The sequence below is a fragment of the Meleagris gallopavo genome, chromosome 29 (genome assembly GCF_905368555.1).
Source record: "Meleagris gallopavo chromosome 29, MGAL_WU_HG_1.1, whole genome shotgun sequence".
In the NCBI taxonomy this organism is placed as follows: domain Eukaryota; kingdom Metazoa; phylum Chordata; class Aves; order Galliformes; family Phasianidae; genus Meleagris; species Meleagris gallopavo.
In genome coordinates this window covers 4,538,577-4,558,070 of record NC_139432.1, presented here as the reverse complement: position 1 = coordinate 4,558,070, position 19,494 = coordinate 4,538,577, and the positions used below count along the sequence as shown (strand labels likewise).

General features: G+C 69.1%; 2 protein-coding genes and 1 long non-coding RNA gene across 4 annotated transcripts in view; 1 reads left to right on the top strand and 2 right to left on the bottom strand.

The window, feature by feature from the left end:
• Positions 1-15,856, bottom strand: RARA (retinoic acid receptor alpha). The gene is made up of 9 exons (XM_085210868.1): positions 15,714-15,856; positions 10,474-10,743; positions 2,897-3,045; positions 2,571-2,712; positions 1,894-2,054; positions 1,640-1,816; positions 1,235-1,439; positions 871-1,029; positions 1-641 (listed from the first exon to the last, which is right to left on the bottom strand). Exons 2-9 carry the CDS (start codon positions 10,649-10,651, stop codon positions 430-432), a joined length of 1,383 nt encoding a protein of 460 aa, XP_085066994.1. The 5' UTR covers positions 10,652-10,743; positions 15,714-15,856; the 3' UTR covers positions 1-429.
• Positions 15,688-18,300, top strand: LOC146542599 (uncharacterized). The gene is made up of 2 exons (XR_014879999.1): positions 15,688-15,826; positions 18,136-18,300. It is a non-coding gene; the product is annotated as an uncharacterized LOC146542599 (long non-coding RNA).
• CDC6 (cell division cycle 6) overlaps positions 18,110-19,494 on the bottom strand; it is a 4,360-nt gene continuing 2,975 nt past the window's right edge. For both annotated transcript variants that reach the window (XM_085210863.1, XM_085210864.1), the window contains exons 8-11: positions 19,251-19,315; positions 18,934-19,139; positions 18,571-18,711; positions 18,110-18,495 (exon numbers count right to left, since the gene is read on the bottom strand). In XM_085210863.1, the coding sequence (XP_085066989.1) occupies positions 18,406-18,495; positions 18,571-18,711; positions 18,934-19,139; positions 19,251-19,315 (502 nt within the window). In that variant the 3' untranslated portion in view covers positions 18,110-18,405. The remainder of the gene's footprint in view (positions 18,496-18,570; positions 18,712-18,933; positions 19,140-19,250; positions 19,316-19,494) is intronic.

Below are 19,494 nucleotides of genomic sequence, written 5' to 3'. Positions count from 1 at the left end.
TTTTACAAAGGTTTTAAAACATATTTATAGATATTTATAGATATTTATATATATATACTTTGATTTCTTTCTCTTTTAAATGACTCTGCTTCCTCGGTGGTGGGGTCGGCCGGGTCCCCCCCCAGTGGCCGGGCCGGGCCGGGGCGATGGCGGCGGTCGCGGTCCCGTTTGTGCTGGTGCTGGTGGGGCCGGGGGGGGGAGGGGGGAGGCGTCCCGGGGGCCCCCGCGCCCCTGAAATGTGAATCAACCAAAGCACTGCAGCGCCCCGGGGTGGGGAGGGCCGGGGGGCAGCGCCGCTCCCACTGGGTCCGCTCCGGGTGGGGGTCCCGGGGCTGTGCCGGGGGGGGGGCTGCGAGGAGTCCGCCCCGGGGGGGCTGCAGATGGACCCCCCCCCCTTCAAGCTGTGTCCTGGTGCACGCCGGGCGTGGGTCACGGCGAGTGCGTGGCCGGGCTGCTGCGCGTGGAGCTCGGCGAGAGGCTGGGGCTGCAACTGCCCGGGGGGGGCCCCAAACCTCCTGTGCGGGGACCACCCGGCTGCCCCCCCAGCGTGTCCATGCCCTCCGAGTTCTCCAGCATCTCCTGGATGAGCGGCGGCATCGAGCCCGGGATCTCCATCTTCAGTGTGATCACCCGTTCGGCGCCTGCAGGGGGGTGGGATGGGGGGGTCAGCGGGGAGGGGGCTGCTGGCACCGCCTGAGCAGCACTCCCCACATCGACATCCCCAACCAGCACCTCCCAGCCAGCACCACGACTGGCAGCCCTACGCTGGCACTCCCAAGTGAGCACCCCAAATTGGCACCCAAAGCACTGCTCTCCCTGCCCACCAGCCCAGGGCCCAGGGGGGCTGTGACCCCGCCCCCCCACACTCACCCTTGGCGCTGATGCTGCGGAGATCTGTGATCTTCATCAGCATTTTGGGGAACATGTGGGGTTTGTTGGGCCGCCTCTTCCTCACGTAGATCTTCAGTGCCTCCAGCAGCGGCTCCTGCAGTTTGTCCACCTTGTCAGGCTGCTCCAGGTCCTGGCGGTCTGCATGGGGAGGGGGAGGAGCAAAGGTTACGGGTCCTCTGTGCCCCCCATCCCACCCCTCCCCACCTGCTGCACGGCTGCATCTGGCGGAGGGCACAGAGGGGTTTGGGGGCGGCCGTATGGTGAGAAGGGGCTGTTATTGTAGGGTCTCCCGGTTCAGCCCTGGGGCCGGGGGTGTCCCGCTGCCCCCCCCCCCGGCACCCACCCCCGCAGATGAGGCAGATGGCGCTCAGCAGCCCGGTCTCAGCATCGTCCATCTCCAGCGGCAGCAGCTGATTGGCGAAGGCGAACACCAGGTCTGTGAGCGGCCCGAAGCCGGCGTTGTGCATCTGCGTGCGGTTCAGCGTCAGCCCGTCCGAGAAGGTCATGGTGTCCTGCTCGGGGGTGTAGCGCGTGCAGATCCGCAGGATCTGGGGGGCAGAGGGGTTGGGGGGCTCAGCGCCCGCGGGTGCAGTGCCCAACCGCAGCCCCATCCCCATCTCCATCCCAGCGCCAGCTCCACGCCCACTCTGTTCCCAGCCCCGGCTCCGTGCCATCTCCACCCTGCGCCCACCCCACCTCCAGCCCCCTCCTCATCCCCACCCTTCTTCAGCCCCGTCTCCATCCCCACCAGGATGTCCAGGCAGGCGGCTTTCAGCAGCGTGATTTGGTCGGCGATGGTGAGCGTGGTGAAGCCTGGCAGCTGCTTGGCGAACTCCACCGTCTTGATGATGCACTTTGTGGACAGCTCACTGAACTTGTCCCACAGGTCGATGTCCAGCGACACGCGCTGCTCCGAGCTGTTGTTCTGCGGGGCAGAGCAGGGGTTCAGCTCCCTCCCAGCCGCGTCTGTGTGCGGTGGCCCTGGTGCATCTGCTCACTCACCGTGGTGTATTTGCCGAGCTGGCACAGCGCAGGGAACGTCTCCTGGTGTGCTTTGCGGACCTTCTCGATCAGCTCCTCCACCTCAGGGGTGATGATGTAGCTCTCTGAGCACTCCGTCTTCGGCACGTCCTTCTTCTTCTTATTGCGGTCATTGCGGACGGCTGCGGGGATGGCACTGTCAGTGCCACCAAACCCCCCCTCTAAGGCCCCCAGTGTCCCCTCCACCCACAATTTTCCTTCACAGCCGCCTCTGTGTCACCGTGGGAGTGGGTCTGGGGAGGGGGGACCGCCGCTGGGACACAGCGGTGAGGCAGCAGCTGGGGGGGGATGCAGAGCCCTGTAGGTGCAGTGGGTGCTGCCCACCCCCGGCACCAGCGGGGGGCCCCACAGGAGCGCACAGATGGGGCAGGACCTCCCGGCCCCCACTGATGACCCCCCTGTGGTGCGGGGGGTGCAGCCAGGCACCATGACAACTGGCACAGACAGCACCATTTATCTCTGACATCATCCATCACGTGTTGCCAGGCAACGGGCAGCGCCGTCACACCAGCAGGGTGCTCCCCCAGCAGCCCCCCCCCAATCAATGGGGGCAGCCGGGATCGCCCACAGCACCCGGGGCAGCACCCAGCGTGGGACCACCCACCCCCCTCGCCCCACCCGTCCCTTCCCACACTCACACTCCTTGGACATCCCGACCTCGAAGCACTTCTGCAGGCGGCAGTACTGGCAGCGGTTGCGCGTCACCTTGTTGATGATGCAGTTCTTGTCCCGGTGGCACGTGTACACCATGTTCTTCTGGATGCTGCGGCGGAAGAAACCCTGGGGACACCCAGAGAGCTCTGGTCAGAGTTGGCACAGCACAGCGATGCACAGCACAGCACAGCACGGCATGGCATAGCATGGCATGGCATGGCACGGCACGGCACGGCACCCCACAGCACAGCACGGCATGGCATAGCACGGCACGGCACGGCACGGCATGGCACGTCCATGCAGCTCTCACCTTGCAGCCCTCGCAGGCGCTGACGCCGTAGTGGTACCCCGAGGATTTGTCCTGGCAGACGAAGCACGGCTTGTAGATGCGTGGCAGCGGCGGTGGGGAGGGGGGGCTGGGCACAATCTCCTCTGAGCTGGTGCTCTGCGTCTCCACGGCTGCGGGGAGGGCAACGGTCAGAGGCTGCGCACCCCCCCGAGGGGACACCCCGTCCTCCCCCCAGGGCTGCTGCCCCTCTGTGTGCCGTAGGGATGGGTTGGGTTGGGGGGCTGCCCCGGCTGCGCACGGGGATGGGAGATGTGAGCTGACGTTTCCAGGGCACGGGACGATGACAAAAAGAAATATAAAGGGAAAAGAGGAAAAAAAAAAAAAGGGAAAGAAAAATAGAAAAAGCAAAAAAAAAACAAAAAAAAAAACAGAAAAACCCAAAGCAGCGCCCAGGAGCCCCCCTCCCTCCATGGTTTTGATGCAGTGCAGTGCCTGCGGGCACACAGATGTGCAGGGCCACATCGCCCACCGCCCCACAGCCCCACAGCAACGTCGGTGCCACTGCGCCCCACTGCGCCCCACAGCACGGCAGCCAGGCACGGGTTAAGCTCTCAGCTCCTCAGGATGTTTGCGAATGTTTTGCTTAGGGCCGAGCCAAGTAAACCAGTCAGACAGGATATGAAAGGCCGGGCCGGCGGGGAGCCCACACCGCACCCCACACAGGGACCCGCGCCCCACAGAGGGCCCTGTGCCCCAAATAGGATCCGTGCCCCGCAGAGCCCTGTGCCCCACAAAGCAACTCACGCCCCTTAGAGGGTCCTGTGCCCCACAAAGGGATCAACTCCCCGAGGAGTCCCATGCCCCACACAGGGCCCCGCAGCACCACCAGCAGTGCCGGCCACGTGGGGTGGCAGTGGGTGGCAGCGGGGCTGTGGGCACGGCAGCACCCGAGTGGGGTCGGGTGGGAGGTGCCCCCCCAGCACTGCCCCAGATTGGGGTTAACCGGCCACACGGCACCGGGATGGGGACAAGGGGACAATGGCACCCACAGCGCCGCCGTCCCACGGCGCAGCCACGAGGCTGCAGTGCTGGGGGGCAGCGATGGTGGGAGCTGAGCAGCACCGCATCCACTGCCCCCCCCGGCGCAGCCATCACCGTGGCGCAGCCGCCGTCCTCCATCACCGACCGCCTCTGTTGGATGATTTAAGGACCTCCTCACGGAGCTGTGCTCACAACACACATCTGACGCCGCGGCGCCGGGGGGCTCCGGCCGTCTGTCCCCCTCCTCCGCCACGGGCTGGAGGCACCGCAGGGATCCTCGGCACTGAGGAGGGCACCGCGCGCCCCGGGAGCCCCTCACAGCAGAATCCGGGCTTGGGGGGGGCTACCAGCAGCACCCAGAGGTGCCGGGCATATGGGGGGGCAGCCCTCCTCAGCCCCACAGGGATGGGTGACGGTGGGGACGTGAGGGGCGCACGCAGCCCCGTGGAGCAGTGGGAGCCCCCCCAGCCTGAACAGTGGAGACAACAGTCCCAGCTGTGCACCAGATGTTCTGCAGGCAGCCCCCAGTCATCACCTCCATCCCATCACCCTGCAGCCCCACAACCCCACCGTCAAACAGCCCCACAGCCCTGGCACCCGGTGTGGGAAAGCGCCCGTGGGGCCGCGTGCTGTGCTGGGCTGTGCTGCAGGCGGACAGACACACAGACAGCACTCCTGTGCCACCGCAGGGGGAGGGGATGGGGCCGTCCAGGTGACACGGGATGGGCACCGTGGGGATGCAAAGGCAGAAGCGTCCTGGGGTGCTCCAGCGCTGCACCCACTGTAACGCACAGGACGCCCCACATGGCCGTGGGGCAGCGCAGCCCCCCAGGACACGGCTGTGCCTCAGTTTCCCCGCAGCTCCCGGAGCAGCACAGCCTGCAGGCACAGCAGCACAGTGACAGCAGCCACAGCCACGGGGTGACACAGCGGAGCTCCCGGGGGAAACCGAGGCAGGGCCGAGCTGTGGGGACACAGCAGTGGGGCACAGCGCCAGGACACGGGCAGCCCCACAGCTCACAGCACCGCGGGGCAGCAAAGGGGCACTGCGGGCCTGCGGGGAGGGGCTGACAGTGTGATCACTGCGGGACTGGGGGGGGGGTCTCACCACGCTGCTTCCAGCGGGATCGTGGTCCCCCAGCCCCCCCGGCGCAGCGCCCTGCCTGCAGACAAAGGCCCCGCGTGCTCTCACTCCGATCACAGCAGGAAGGTCGGGCGGCCCAGAGACAATGGGGGCAGATATGGGGGGGTACAGCCGTCAGCACCCCCCCATAACACCGGGCGCTGCCGCAGGGAGGGCCCCGCGCCCCCCGGCACCAACCGGGCTGAAAGTCACAGCGCTGAGGCTGCAATCACCGCACGTGGTGCGGGGCCGGAATGCGCCGGGGGGGGAACGTGGGACCCCCCCCGCATCCCTGCAGCGGGGCCGATCGGGGCCAGCACAGCGGAGCGGGGGGGGGCAGAGGGGTTTCCCAAACACGGAGGGCAGCGCACGGCTCCGCTCACGGGGTTGGGAAGGGAGCGACATTCCCGGGAGGGGGGAAGCCGGGGGGGCCCCGCCCATCGCTCAGCACAGAAATGGGGCAGGGGTCGGCACGGCGCACACACGCAGCACCCGCTCCCGCCCCGATCCCCCCCCGCTCAGCGCCCACCGCGCACCGCACGCAGCGCTCAGCACCGCACGCGCAGCCCCAGCACGGTGCGGGCCGCCCGGCGCAGAGCCCCCCCCCCCCCCCCAGCCGTGCCCGGCGCCCCGCACAGCGAACGTCCGTCTGCCCCCCCCCCACCTCTGCCCCCAGCCCCCCACCCCCAGCTCGGGGTCCCAGTACGTACAGCGGCCGGAGGCGCCCCAGTGTGGGGCGCGGCGCGGGGCGGTGCGGGGCGGGGGGGGGCACCGTGGCAGCAAACAGCCCCGGCCGGGCCCGCAGCAATCCATGCGGAGGAGGGGCCCGGGGGGGGCAGCCCCGCCACCTCCGCGCCCTCGAACATCGGCCCCGCCGTTCCCGGGGCCGCGGCCCCCCCCCCGCTCACCGCCCCCCCCCGGCGGGGCTGAGCCCCCGGGGCGCCCCGCGCCGCGCTGCCATGGCCCCCCCCGGAGCGGCGGAGGAGGGGTGGGGGTCCGGGGGGGGGTGGTGAAGGCGCAGCCCCGCGGCCCCGGTCCGTCCGACGGAGCGCCGCCCGCAGCCTTAACCCGCACCGCGCCGCGCTCCTCCGCCCCCGCCTTCCTCCCCTCCTCCTCCTCCTCCTCCTCCCGTTTCTCCTCCCCCCCTCCCCTCCCCAGCGCACAGCCCCGGCCCCGCAGCGCACGGAGCCCGGGGGGGGAGGGGAGGGGCCGGGGGTCCGAGCGGGGGAGGGGGGAGGGGGGGGTTGCGCTCATCCCCCAATGGCACGCGGTGACCCCCGGCTGAACCCGAGGGAAGGGCAAAGCCCGGGCTGACCCCCCGCCCCCCGCGTGTGCACGTGTGTGTGAGCACGTGTGTGTGAGTGTGTGTGTGTGTGTGTGTGAGTGTGTGAGTGTGAGTGTGTGAGTGTGTGTGTGTGTGAGTGTGAGCATGTGTGTGTGAGTGTGTGTGTGTGTGAGCACGTGTGTGTGTATGTGTGTGTGTGTGTGTGCATGTGAGTGTGTGTGTCAGCATGTGATTGTGTGTGTGTACATGTGAGCACGTGTGTGTGTGTGTGTACGTGTGTGTGTGTGTACATGTGAGCACGTGTGTGTGTGTGTGTACGTGTGTGTGTGTGTACATGTGAGCACGTGTGTGTGTGTGAGCGTGTGTGTGAGAGAGCACATGTGTGTGTGAGCACGTGTGTATGTGTGTGTGTAAGCATCTGTGTGTGTGAGCACGTGCGTATGCGTGTGTGTGTGAGCATGTGTGTGTGAGCACGTGTGTATGTGTTTGTGTGAGCGTGTGTGTGAGAGAGAGCACGTGTGTGAGTGCGTGAGCATGTGTGTGTGTGCACACGCGTGTGCTGCAACATGCAGGTATACATGTGTGGTTTTTCCTGCAGCACACACACACACACACACACACACACGTGTGCTCTCACACCCGCCTCACTCCCGTGGTACGCAGGCAACATTTCTGCACACGCGTGCAACACCACAGCACACGGGGGGTGTGCCCACCTGCATGCACTCCAACATGAGGCTGCTGCTGTGTGCACTCTCACAGGTCACGCTGGGCACACGCGTGTGCACCCCTTTGCCATAAGCTGCACACGTATGCGTGCAATCCCTCGCCAAAAGCTGTGCATAGGAGTGAACTCCTGCAGCACACACAGCAGGCTGCACACACACACGTGTGCACACCCTCTGCACACGCAGCCATGTGCCCACAGGAACACACATGCACACACACACACACACACACGTGCCCACAGCTCCCTGCACACACGTGCACAGCGTGCCATGGCAGCTCTGCTCTGCAGGGAGGGGAGGGGAGAGCACTGGAGAGACCTGGGGGGTGTGCACGTGTGTGTGCGTGTGTGTGTGTGTGTGTGTGTGTGTGTGCAGGGCAGTGCTGGTTACATTGCCACCATCCGTGCGGGCTGTGCTGAGCCAGCAGCTCTGCGAACAAAAGCCCCGCACCGCTCCAACTTCCTGCAGCCAAATGACAAATGTCTGCTGTGAGTCACTGCGCTGTGCTGGGAGGAATGCGGCGGCCGTGGGGGGCGAGCACAGCACTGTGCTGCATGGAACTGCATGGCAGTGTGCAGTACTGCATGGAACTGCATGGCAGTGTGCAGTACTGCATGGAACTGCATGGCAGTGTGCAGTACTGCATGGCACTGCGTGGCCACAGCACTTCTATGTTACAGCCGCGATATAGCCATGATACATCCGTGACACATTTATGGCCATTCCATGACACTTCCATGGCACATTCATGTCACTGTATGGCCACAGCGCATCCACAGCAATGCATGGCCGTGGCACACTGTGACACCATGGCACATCATGGCACACCATGGCACACCATGGCACACTGTGGCACCATGGCACATCATGGCACATCATGGAACACCATGGAACACCATGGCACATCATGGAATAACATGGCACACCATGGAACACCATGGCAAATCATGGCACACCATGGAACACCACAGAACACCATGGCACATCATGGAACACCATGGCACATCATGGAACACCATGGCACATCATGGCACATCATGGCACACCATGGAACACCATGGCACACCATGGAACACCACAGCACACCATGGCACATCATGGAACACCATGGCACACCATGGCACATCATGGCACACCATGGCACACCATGGCACACCATGGAACACCATGGCACATCATGGCACATCATGGAACACCATGGCACACCATGGCACATCATGGCAAATCATGGCACATCATGGCAAATCATGGCACACCATGGCACACCATGGAACATCATGGCAAATCATGGCACACCATGGCACACCATGGAACACCATGGCACATCATGGCACATCATGGAACACCACAGCACACCATGGCACACCATGGCACAGATGGCACACCATGGCACACAGGGTGGCACCGCAGGGCCGTGTCCCACACATCCGCACGGCTGCCACGCTGGGCAGCACTTCCGGCCCCGCTGTGATGACAACAGGAACAAACACAGATTAAGAAAAAAGGAAAGAACAGAAAGGAGCAAAGCTGTGAGCAACGCCACGCAGCGCCGGGGGAAGCACACCGGGGTGGGACACGGCCCTGTAGGGACAGCGGGACGCGGGCAGGGCCCCCTCACACCGCCACCGGAGGGGGGTCCCCGTCCCCTCCCCATACCGCAGCCCCCCTCCCCCGCAGGGCCGTTCCGCCCCCGCTCCCCCCGCACCGCTGACAGTGATGGAGCGCCGTGCCCTTATGCGCCGTCCCCACCGCCCCTTCCCCCCCCCACCACGGAGGCTCCCCCTTCCCCCCCCACCGCCCCCATCCGGGCCCCCTCGCTCTCCACCCCGCGGCCCCTGGCCTGCCAGAAGCACGTTTCGCTCATTAATTTTTAAAAATTAATTAATTACGGGGCGCCGTGGGGGAGCGGTGGCGGCTCAAAGGAAACCAGAGCTGGCGGGGTTGGGTGACGGCGCAGCCCCCCGGCACGGGGGGGGGATAACAGGGACACAACGGGGACACCCACCCCACGGGATGGGGGGGATGGGTTAAGCTCCTGAGGATGGCATCGGGGAATGGGTCCAGACAGAGGGGACGGATGGAGGGTCCCCAGTGCACAGCCCCCCCAGAGCTCCTCTACGGGGCAGAGGAGGGGACCCCCCCGGCGCACCGCTGCACTGCAGCTCTGTGCTGACAGCTGCGTGCACGAGGGCGTGCACTCTTGCACACACGTGTGTGCAGCACCGCAGGAGCTGAAGCATGCACGCACGCACACCGCCAGCTCTGCACCAAACGCAGCACGCTCCAAAAGCAATGCGGGGCTCCCGCAGCCCGGCTGCGCCCCCGGGATGAGGAGGGGCTGTGCGGGCAGGGAGGGGCTCACATGCAGGGAGGGGCGAACGTGGCCCCCAGTGCCACAGAGGGCAAAGGATAAAGCGGCTGGGAGGGGACGTGCAGCTACGCCACCACCAAGCAGCATCGCGGCCCCCCTGCACCGGGACAGCACCGCGGGGAGGGGGGGGCGAGCAAACCGTGGGGGGCAATGAGGAGGGGGCGGTGGCCGGGGGGGCTCCGTGCCCCCCACCCCGGGACCGCGGCCCTCCCCGGCGCCCCGCCGGGACGGGGTCAGAGGGAAACCGAGGCACGGCCGTCCCGGTTCCCAGCGGGGGGAGGGGAGGAGGATGAAAGGAGGGGGACGAAAGGAGGGGGACGGTGCCCCCCCGCCCCGTTCCCACAATTCGGCGCGGCGGGAACGGCCCCCGAGCGAGGCGGGGGAGGCACCGCGCCCGCCGCCACCACCCAGCCGCCCGACTGGTCCCGCTGGGTCCCACCGCGCCGGGGCGGCTCCGGCGGGGGACAGCGCCCGCGGCCCGGCCCTGCCCGGACCTGCCTCGAGCCCCGGGGCTGGGGGGGCCCGGCACGCCCCGACCCAGCGCGACCTCCCCGACGGCGGACGCCGCGGGGCATCCAACCGGCACCGCTCCGCGCGGCGCTGCGGGAACCGAGGCGGGCGGCCCGGCGGACGGAGCGGAGCCGTCCCTGCGGTGCGATGCGGGCGCTGCAGCCCCGTCCCCGGCAGGGCCGTCGCTGCGCCCTGCAGACGGCGCCGGGCACGGGCGTGGCCACGCACAGCGGCTGCTCCACCGTGATGGAGCCGTGCCTCAGTTTCCCCACTGACGGTGCCCCCAACCCCGCTGCGTCACCGCAGCTCCGTCCTCCCCTCAGTCCTTTCTTTCCCATCACCGCAGCTATTTATAAACCCATCTGCGGGGGGGCGGCTCCAGCCGGGGACACCCCCACACTGCCGTCACCGCCGTCACCATCCCCGCAGCACTCACAGCACACGACAGAAGCGTTACCCCACCGGCACGGGGGACCCAGCGGCCCTATGGCATCGGGACCCCCGTCCCAAACCCCCTGCCCCCCAGGCCCCCATACTCACTGGCAGGTGAGGGCGTGCTGTAGCCGCTGACGGGCAGCTGGTGCTGGATGCCGGGCAGTGAGCTGGGTGGGGAGAGCCCCCCCAGCATGTGGGGGAAGAAGAAGGCGTAGGGGGTGACAGGGTAGCCGTTCAGGTGCCCCCCCCCGGGCGTGGGGCAGGAGCTGCTGTTGCTGGCCATGGCGGGGCCTCCGGCTCTGGGGGGCACTCAGGCGGGGGGCGCGGGGGCCGAGCAGAGCATGGGGCTGTCCTGGCACGGAGCGGCTTCGGGCTCTGTGGGGGGAGCAGAGAGAAGGGGTTAAAGTGGGGCACCGAACCCAGCGCTGCCCCCCGTGCCTCAGTTTCCCCACCCCAAAGCCCGGGGGGGCGCAGTGGTGCCCGGCGCTGCCCCACAGATTAGCGCAATCCCCCGATTAGCGGCACCACTGCGGGCACTGCGCTCATCCCAGCTTAGCGGCCCGGGGGGGGTAGAGGGGACACAACGCGGGACACCCCCGGGCCTCACACCTGAATCCCACGGCACAGGGACAGATTGCACAGGGTGACCTCAGGGGGGGACGCGGGGTTCCCCGAGGACGTCCCACATCACCACGGCTGCGTGCCGTGGTACCGATCGCACCGGGGCTCAGCTGCGGGCACGGCCAGAGCACTGCGTCCCACGCGGGGGGGGCGGCGGTGGGGAGGGGGCCGCGGGTTTCACAACGGGGCCCGGCTGTTTATTTAAGCGCTGGCGCGGGGCCCGGCGGGGGATGTTTATTTGCCGAGCGCTGGCTGCGGCCCCGCGGAGGCGGAAAAGGATCCCGAGGAACAAGGCTGGGCCGCCCGGGGAGGGGCACGGCGCTGCGCGACCCCCAGAGGGCACCCGGGACCCCATCGATGCGGGGGTGCACCGGCCCCACGGTGGGCACTCGGGGGGGAGGGGGCGGCCCCGGGTGCCCCAGAAGGAGCTGCAGCGCTGCCCCAGGGCGCCGAGGAGGGGACGGCCCCCAGGGGGACCCCGGTGCCAGCCCAGCGCGGGGGCTGCCAGCCCCCCCCCCCACTGCATTACCCGGGGGGGGCGGGCGGCGCGGGAAGAACTGTTTATGTTCGCGGGTGCCAAGTGCAGCCGGGCGCCGTGCCAACCGCGCGGGGCCACTCAACGCCTGCCGGCCCCCCCGGCCCCCCCACCGCAGGGCCGAGACGCAGCACGGACGCCGCCCGCCCGGGGCCGCCGCGCGTCTGTCCCAAGCCGGGGCGCTTCGGGGCCCCCCGGGGCGGCACCGCGGTGGGTGGGCGCGCGGCGGAGGACGGGGCCGCAGACCCCGCGTACGCAGCTGCCCCCGAACGGGGGGGGTCCCGGGCACCCGGCCTCGCGCTCGGCTCCCACAGGGGCCGTACGCGGTGGCAGCCCGCGCCCCCCCTCCTCCTCCGGCGCCTTTTCCTCCAGTCCCCCCGGCAGAGCTGGACGGGGCGCGCAGCTTCCTGGAATCCGGCGCCGCGTTCCAACCCCGCGCGGAACGGCCAAGTCCGGCCCCGCGTCCTCCGCCCAGACCGGGGGCGGCCCAGGGGAGCGGGCGGACGGACGGACGGACACGCGGAGCCCGGCCAGGCCGCACCTCGGGCTCAGCGCCGCCCCAACGCGGGGCCCGGAGCCCCCCGGCGCTGCGCCGCTCCCGTGGCACCGCGGGGTTCCGCTCGCCGCCCCGCAGCCCCGAACCCGCGGCGCTTCCTGCCGCGCGATGGCAGCGCCGGATGTGACACGGAGCGGTGGGGCCGCCGCCCTGCGCGTCTGTGTGTCCCCGCTGCCCCCGCCGACTCCCCCAGGCTCAGCGGGGGCACCGGGGCCGTGCCCCCCCCCCCCCCCGGCTGCCCCCCCTCGGCCCTGCCCGGCACGCCCGCGCCCGCAGCTTCCCCTCTCCGCTCTCGATTCCCAGGACGCGCGGTTTCGGTTCGGTTCGGCCCCGTGTCCTCGCGTCCCCGGTGGCACTGCCGGCCCCCCAGCCCCCCCCCGCCCTCCATAACCCCGCGCAGAGGACGCCGCCACCCGCACCCCACGCGCACACCCCGGTGACGGCCGCCCCTCCGCTCAGTGGGAATGAGGGACGTGGGGGACGTGGGCGCGATGCCCCCCATGGCACACAGCCCCTGCCCCCCCCTTCCCCACCCCCCCCCGGGCAGAGCAGGAAGCGCCCCATAGCCGCCGTGCGGCCGCAGCCCGCGGTTTCCTCGCTGCTGTCAGCGCTGGGACAGCCTCGCACGCGAGCGGCACGCGGCCCCCCCGCCCCCCGGCAGCGCCCCCCGGGATGGGAGCGGCGGGACCCCCTCCCCACATCTCCACGTCCCCGCGGCCGTGAGTCACCGTCACGTTTCTCACGTCCCCGGGCAGCCGTGATTCACACCGCGCCCCGCCGGCACAGCGCGGCCGTGGGGTGGGCATCGGGGCCCGGAGCTGCGGGGCAGGGCGGGGGGCCCGGGGCTGAGCCCGCGGCCTCGCTCGGCCCCACGGCATCTCGCGGCACCGCCGCCGTCCCCGCCGCCCCACGGGGACGCGCACCCCCCAGCAGCCGCCCCACGGCGCGGGCGCATCGCCGCAGCACCGCCGGTGCCCGCAGCCGGGCAGGAGCGGCGCGCTGAAATTCCACCTGTCGCAGCCGGGCCGGCTCCGGTTACACCGGGAACAGCGCTCCGGTTACACCGCCGCCGCGCCATTCTTCCCCGGGAACAGCTGCCCGGCCCCACCACGGCCCCCGGCCCCGCCACCGCCGCCCACAAAACGCACCGTCTGCTCCGGTGGCACCACGGGCACTGCCAACCCCTGGGGGACAGCCCCGTCCGAGTGTCACAGCACCCACGGGCTCCCGGTGCCACTCGCACCATAATGGCACCACGACCTGGACGCTGCCAGACCGCTCGGGGCTGCTTTGGCAGCACCCACAGGCACGGCGCATCCTTAGGGGGCACGGTGCGATGGCTCCGGGTGCCCGGCGCCGTGCCGTGGTGACCTCCGGTTGTTTGGAGCACGGGGAGCAGCGTGGCCCCGCACGGCACTTCGGTGGACGGACAGTACCGAGGAGCGCGGCACAACGCAGCACGGCACAAAGCGGAGGCACCCACGGGTGGGACGCGGGCAGCCCAGGCTGGGACACGGCTCGCACCGACTCCGGGTGCCGTCACCGCGCCGGGCACCGAACGCACGCGGCCCCGGCCACGAGCCGCCCCCCGCTGAGCCGCCGGCCGCCGCGCGGAGATTAACCCATTTTCTGTAATCAGCACATGTGGCACCGCCGATACGATCGCGGCCCCCCGGCACCGCAGCCCCCCCCTCCCTTCGTGCCGCACCGCCGCCCCACGGCAGCGCCGTCGGTGACAACGCCGTGGCGGTGACCCACAAAGGGCCGGGGACACGAAGCGCAGCTGGCCCCGCGCTGCGAGCGTGGCACGGCGCCGCGGCCCGCGGTTATAAATAGGGCCGGAGGTGAATCCCAGCGCCGCGGGGCAGTGCTGCTATGGGGACACAATGGGGACACGGTGGGGACACCCGGGCAGGACGCGGCGCACAGCTGCCGTCCCCTCCGTGCCGCCCATAGGCTGCAGTGGCACCGCGGAGCCGCCGGCACGAACACGGGGAGCGCGGCACCGCCGCAGCCACGGGGGTCCCCGCGGCCGTGTCACGCAGTGCCACGCGTGTCCCCGCCCCAAGGTCACCCCCAAGGGCAGGGCGCGGGGCCGCGTTGACATATGGGACCGCAGGGCCGCTAAGCCACGGGGCCGTCAGCCGCTAATCCGGCCGGGGCGGCCACGCAGCCGCAGGCAGATGGCAGTGCGGGGACAGCGGGACCCCAAAAGGGACGAACCCCCCCAGCCCCACAGCCGGGATCACCGCAAGGGGACAACGGGGTCAAAGGTCAAAGATTCGAGGACAGCCGGAGGGGGTTCTCTGCTCGGTGCTGGACGCCGTTGGAGGGCTCCTGGTTGGGTGGGGGTGTCACAGACAACTCCTCCCCCCCACCCCCATCTCAGGGGTCCGTGCAGCACTCAGTACCCACGCCCCCTCCCCCCGGCACTGCTGTGTGGAGTTGGCCGGGTCTCAGCCACCCCCTCCGCGGCCCCTGCGTGAGTGAGCATCTGCTGCTGTGTGCCGGAGGGGGGGGGGGGGGGGAGCAGCCGGACCCCCTCCCCGGCCCCCGCCGCCCACCAGCGCTGTCAGCCAGGCAGAGGGATGGCTTCCTCCGCGGGACCGCCCCCCCCCCCCACAGCCAGGAAGTGCCGCAGACACCGTGCGCCGCCCCCCCGGACCCCCACCCGGGGGTGTCCCCCCCCCCAACACACACAAACAGCCCCGCGCACCGGCACTGCCCGACCCACGCAGCGGGGCAGAGGCAGCGCCCTGTACCCCCCCACGACTCCCCCCTCAAAAAAGGGGAAGCGGCGGCTGCGTGCCCCCCCCCCCTCCCCCTCGGTGCCAGGAGGGCTGCGGCAGGAGGGGGCCCCGGGGGGGGGGGGGGGGCGGCACTCAGAACCCAGAGCTGGGATCGGGAGCTCAGCACCCACTGCACCCCCTCCTCCAGCACCCACATCCACAGCGGGGAGGAATGGACCCCCCCCCTCCAGCCTTAATTCGGATGTCCTATGAGAACGGGGGAAGGTCCCACCCCTGTAGGAGCTGGGGGGGGGGGGATCCTGGAGCACCCAACCCAAGAGAAGCCCCCGAATCTTAAAGGGGATAAAAGGGGCTGGGAGGGGGGGTGGAAAGGGGCAAAACCGTAATGAATCCCGGGGGGGTCCTCAGCACCCTGCACCCATTGAGCCCCCCATACACCGCTAAGAGAGACGGACACCCCCACGCCACCAGCCTTCATTTGGGTGCTGGATGGGAGCCGGGGGGGTGGCACCCATCCCAGGAGCCCCCTGTGCAAAAAAAAGAACGAGAAAAGCGAGCGGGTCTGCAACCCCCGAGCCAGAAAGGGGAAAAGGGGGGGAGACCCGGAGCAGCCCCCCCTTATCATAAAAGAGAAAAATGGGGGAGCAAAACCTTAACGAACCACGGGGGGATCCCGGTGCCCCCCCCTCCATTCGGAGCACCCCCTTCTCCGCACGGAAACCCCCCTTCCCGGGAAGGACCCCTTTATGGGGGGGGCACCCAGTGCCGCCGGGGGCGCTGGGGGAGGAGGGGGGAAGTCAGTCCGGCACGGGGCCGCGGCAGGCGGAACGCAGCGACGCTCCGCGCCCCCCCCCCCCGGAACACAATGCAGCGGGAGCGGTACCTGCGCGCGGCGCTCACGGCCGGGACGCTCCGGGTAACGGCGGCTGCATGGCGGCGAGCGGCGACCCGAGCGGAGCCGAAGAACGACGGAACGGCGAAAGGGAAGAGCTCAAGGCGAGGAGGCAGCGGCCATCGCGAGTCATGTGCTCGAGGGGGAAACTTTACCCGGGGTTGGGCCGGGCCGGGCCGGGCGGGGCTCAGCCCGGGGCGCAGCGGCGGCGGCGGCGGCGGCGGCGGAGAGAGGGCGGGAGGGCGCGCGCCGCCCCGCCTCCTGCTGGCCCCGCCCACCGCCAGGAACCACGCCCCCTCTTTGGCCCCGCCCCCGTCGCGCTCTCACTCGCCCCCACTCCCCGGCCCCGCCCCTCCCGCCAATGGGGCGCCGCGGGGGGCGGGGCGGCGCTGCTTGGAGCGCTTTGAAGTCGCGGGAAAGGCGGAAGGGGAGAAAGTGGGTGCGCGCGCCGCGCCCGGGGGGGGGGCGGCTTAAAGGGGCCGCGCGGGCTTAAAGGGGCCGCGTCTTCTGCTTCATTTCCCACCTCCCCCCCATCCCACCTCCCCTATCCCAGTCCCTCCGTTGGGAGGGGTCGGAGCTGCTCCATGTCGGCTCGCTCAGGGCCTGGTGCGGACAGTTCCCCCCCGACGGGGGCGGAGGGACCTCATGGCCTCCCCAGGGCGGCGGGGGGGTCACCCAGGGGGACGGGTCGAGCGCGGGGGGGGGGCTGTACCGTGGCCAGGTCCCTGGGGGACGGCGCTAGGGAGCAGGCGGCAGGGAGGGAGGTAGCTGGGACACGGGGGAGGGCTGGAGGGGTCCTGGGGGACCCTGAGCTGCCCCCGGGGGCTGCAGGGACACGGACAGCTCACGCAGGGAGCAGCAATAGGGTCTGCAGGAACTACATTGGGAATTTGGGCTCAGGGATGCATGGACAGGTAGAAACAGACACACGGACACACGGACAGGCAGATGCATGGGCACACAGGCACACGAAGTCACACGGACATGCAGACACACGGACATGCAGACATGCACGAATCGTGGGGCTGCTCCCACTGCCGGGCCTCAGCAGCCACTGCCACCACACGCTGCCCACCCACCCTGCTGGGACAGGGGAGCAGCAGCACTGCACAGCACTGCCCTCACATCCCACGGTGCCTCAGTTTCTCCGCCGCACACAGCAGCCTGGGCCGGTCCCGCTGCAGCCCCCTCCCCACACACCGCAGCCAGGCCGGGCCGCCGGCATGCGCTCAGCCCGGAGGAATGCACCAAATCACTGCCAGATGCGCGCGGCCCCCCGCCCGGCTGGCCCCCCCCCCAGCCGCCCCCAACCCTACAGCAGCGGGAGACCACGGCTGGCCCCGCGCCCCTATGGGATGTGTCCGTGGGGTGGGTGCCCGTGTCCCCATGCGGGGTCACGCGGGGTCGTGCTGTGCCCCCCGTCCCCAGTGCCCATCACGGGCGCAGCGGAGCGGAAGCGGCTGTCAGATGGAATCTGGGTGCCGGCGGTGACAGCGCAGCGGGAGGGGACCGTGCCCAGCCACGTGGCTGCTTATGTAAGGAGAGTGCAAGGGAGGACAGCGAGGCTCTGGGGACACCGGCGAGGGGACACGAGCCCCCGCCATGCCCGTGGGCACAGACACAGAGCACTGGGCGGGGGGACGTTGGCGCACGGAGGTGGTGCCACGCTCCCTGCGCTGTCCCCATCACTGTGGCACTGCGAGGACATCCCCAAGATGTGCCACTCGGCACAGGTGGCCGCTGCCTTCTGCTCACATCCCCTGTGCCATCTTCATGCAGTGCCATGGGGGGCCCACGGCGGCGCGGTGCCACCCGCATCACAGCTGCGTCACTGCGGTCACACGCGGCCACCGCTTCCTTCCAGGCACCGCCACCACCGGGGCTGCGTCATGGGATGGGGGGGCACATGGGGACACCCCCTCCCCGAGGGTTTTGCCCCAGCCAGCCCCACAGCATGGGGACAGGTGACAAAGGACGCAAAGTCCTGGGACAGAGAGCAAAGAGGAGGCACCAAAATCTGTCCTTCCCCCCCTCACCCTATGGCTGCACACAGCAGGAACACAGATCGGCCCTACAGGAGAACAGCACCCTCTGGGCCCACCCTCACCCCAACACCCCTGGCCTGGGGAGGGGGGAATGTCAGAGGTGGGGGGACAGTATCTGGATGGGGAAGGGCAATGGCAGAGATTGGGGCACCCAGAGATTGCAGCCCCCCCCCCAACACCGCAGCCCCACGCCCCCCCGCAGCCGGGAAGCTGCAGAATTAGGTCAGCACTGTCGTTATTTAACACAAGTGGAGGAGCTGGGGGGGGGGGGGACGGGACTGAGAGGCCAAGCGGGGCCAGCCCTGCACCCACAGAACGGGTTTGCAAAGCCCACAGCAGCAGCACAATTAAGCAGGACTTTATTACAGGAATGGGGGGACCCCAGGCATTCCCCCCACCTTGGGGTCCCTGCACAGCTCTGATGGAGCCAACCCCACACCCAGCGGAGGAACTCACCAAGGCCGGGGGGACCGTGGGGGGCTGCAGCAGGCACCACCCTCCCATTAACAATTAATAAAATAATAACGATAAAACTGCATATGATTGCCTCCAGGGTGGGAATTGCGCCGAGCATCTGCGGTGCCACCGTGCACCCACGGGGCCACCAAACCACTGAGTGACCGTGGGCCGGGGGGGCCTTAGAGCAGCCCTCGTGCCAGGATGCTGCCCACCAGCGTGGCGTCCTGCAGTGCGTGCTGTGCTTCCTCCTCCTCGACCTTCAGGGACACCTGGAGGGGGGACACAGTGCTCAGCACCACAGGGCCGGCGTGCAGGGGCTGTCCCCAGAGCTGTCCCCAACCTACCTTGGTGAGGCGAGTGTCCTTGGCACGCTTCAGCTCCAGCACACCGCGGGACTCCAGCAGGGTGACCAGGGACAGGCACTCCGCCTGGTCCACTGCAGGGAGCTGCTGCTGCCGGCACACTCGGCTGTAGGCATCGTGGAGCTGGGGGAGCAGGGAGTGTAGGTGCAGCCAGGGGACAATGGGGAGCCCAGGGATTTCAAGGGGACACTGGGTACCATGGGGGGGACACTGGAGATCATAGGGACCACAGAGAACCCTGAAACACTGGAGACCTCAGGGACACAGAGGACTTCAGGGATGATGGAGATTGTGGAGAACCCAAAGGACACTGGGGACCCTGAGGAGGCCACGGCCACCACTCACCTTGCCCAGCGTGACCTGGCGTGTGCGCAGGTGCCGGGCGAGCAGCAGCAGGGAGCACACGAGGACCTTCTGCTGCAGCGGGAATGCATCGTGAGCACCGGGGCTGCCTGCTGCCATCCTGTCCCCAAACACCTCTGAGAGGACACGGGACACCTGCGGGAGCCCCACTCTCTTGGGGACGGGGCACGGCGCGGCTGCGGGGTCTCCTGCAGAGGGGCAGAAGGGTTTCAGGTGCTGCAATGCTGAAACGGGCAGAGGCACAGAGCTCCCAGGTGGGACCACAGGGTCAGTGCCCCCTCCGGAAGTCAGTCACTCACCACCAGGCAGTGGCTGGAGCAGGGTTTGGCTCCGCACGTCCAGCTCCACCAGCTCCACGGCACGCCTGAGAGCAAAGCCCCATCAGCACCCAAAGGTGGGCTCGGACCCCCCCGACCACACAACACCGTGCTCTCCCCAGCACGTCACACAGCCGCGTGCTCCCCACAGCCCTGGCTGGGAGAAGTGGGGAAGCTCCACAGCAGAAAGCTGGGGGAGCGCTGACGGGGCCGTGCAGCGCAGCTG

What these genes read in the sequence shown, in the direction of transcription:
- RARA (XM_085210868.1), bottom strand. Translation starts at nt 10,651, where the DNA reads ATGGCCAGCAACAGCAGCTCCTGCCCCACGCCCGGGGGGGGGCACCTG. An exon ending in CAGCACGCCCTCACCTGCCA is followed by an intron (nt 3,046 to 10,473) that starts GTGAGTATGGGG and finishes CCCTCCCCGCAG; the next exon opens with CCGTGGAGACGCAGAGCACC. An exon ending in GGTCGGGATGTCCAAGGAGT is followed by an intron (nt 2,055 to 2,570) that starts GTGAGTGTGGGA and finishes CCATCCCCGCAG; the next exon opens with CCGTCCGCAATGACCGCAAT.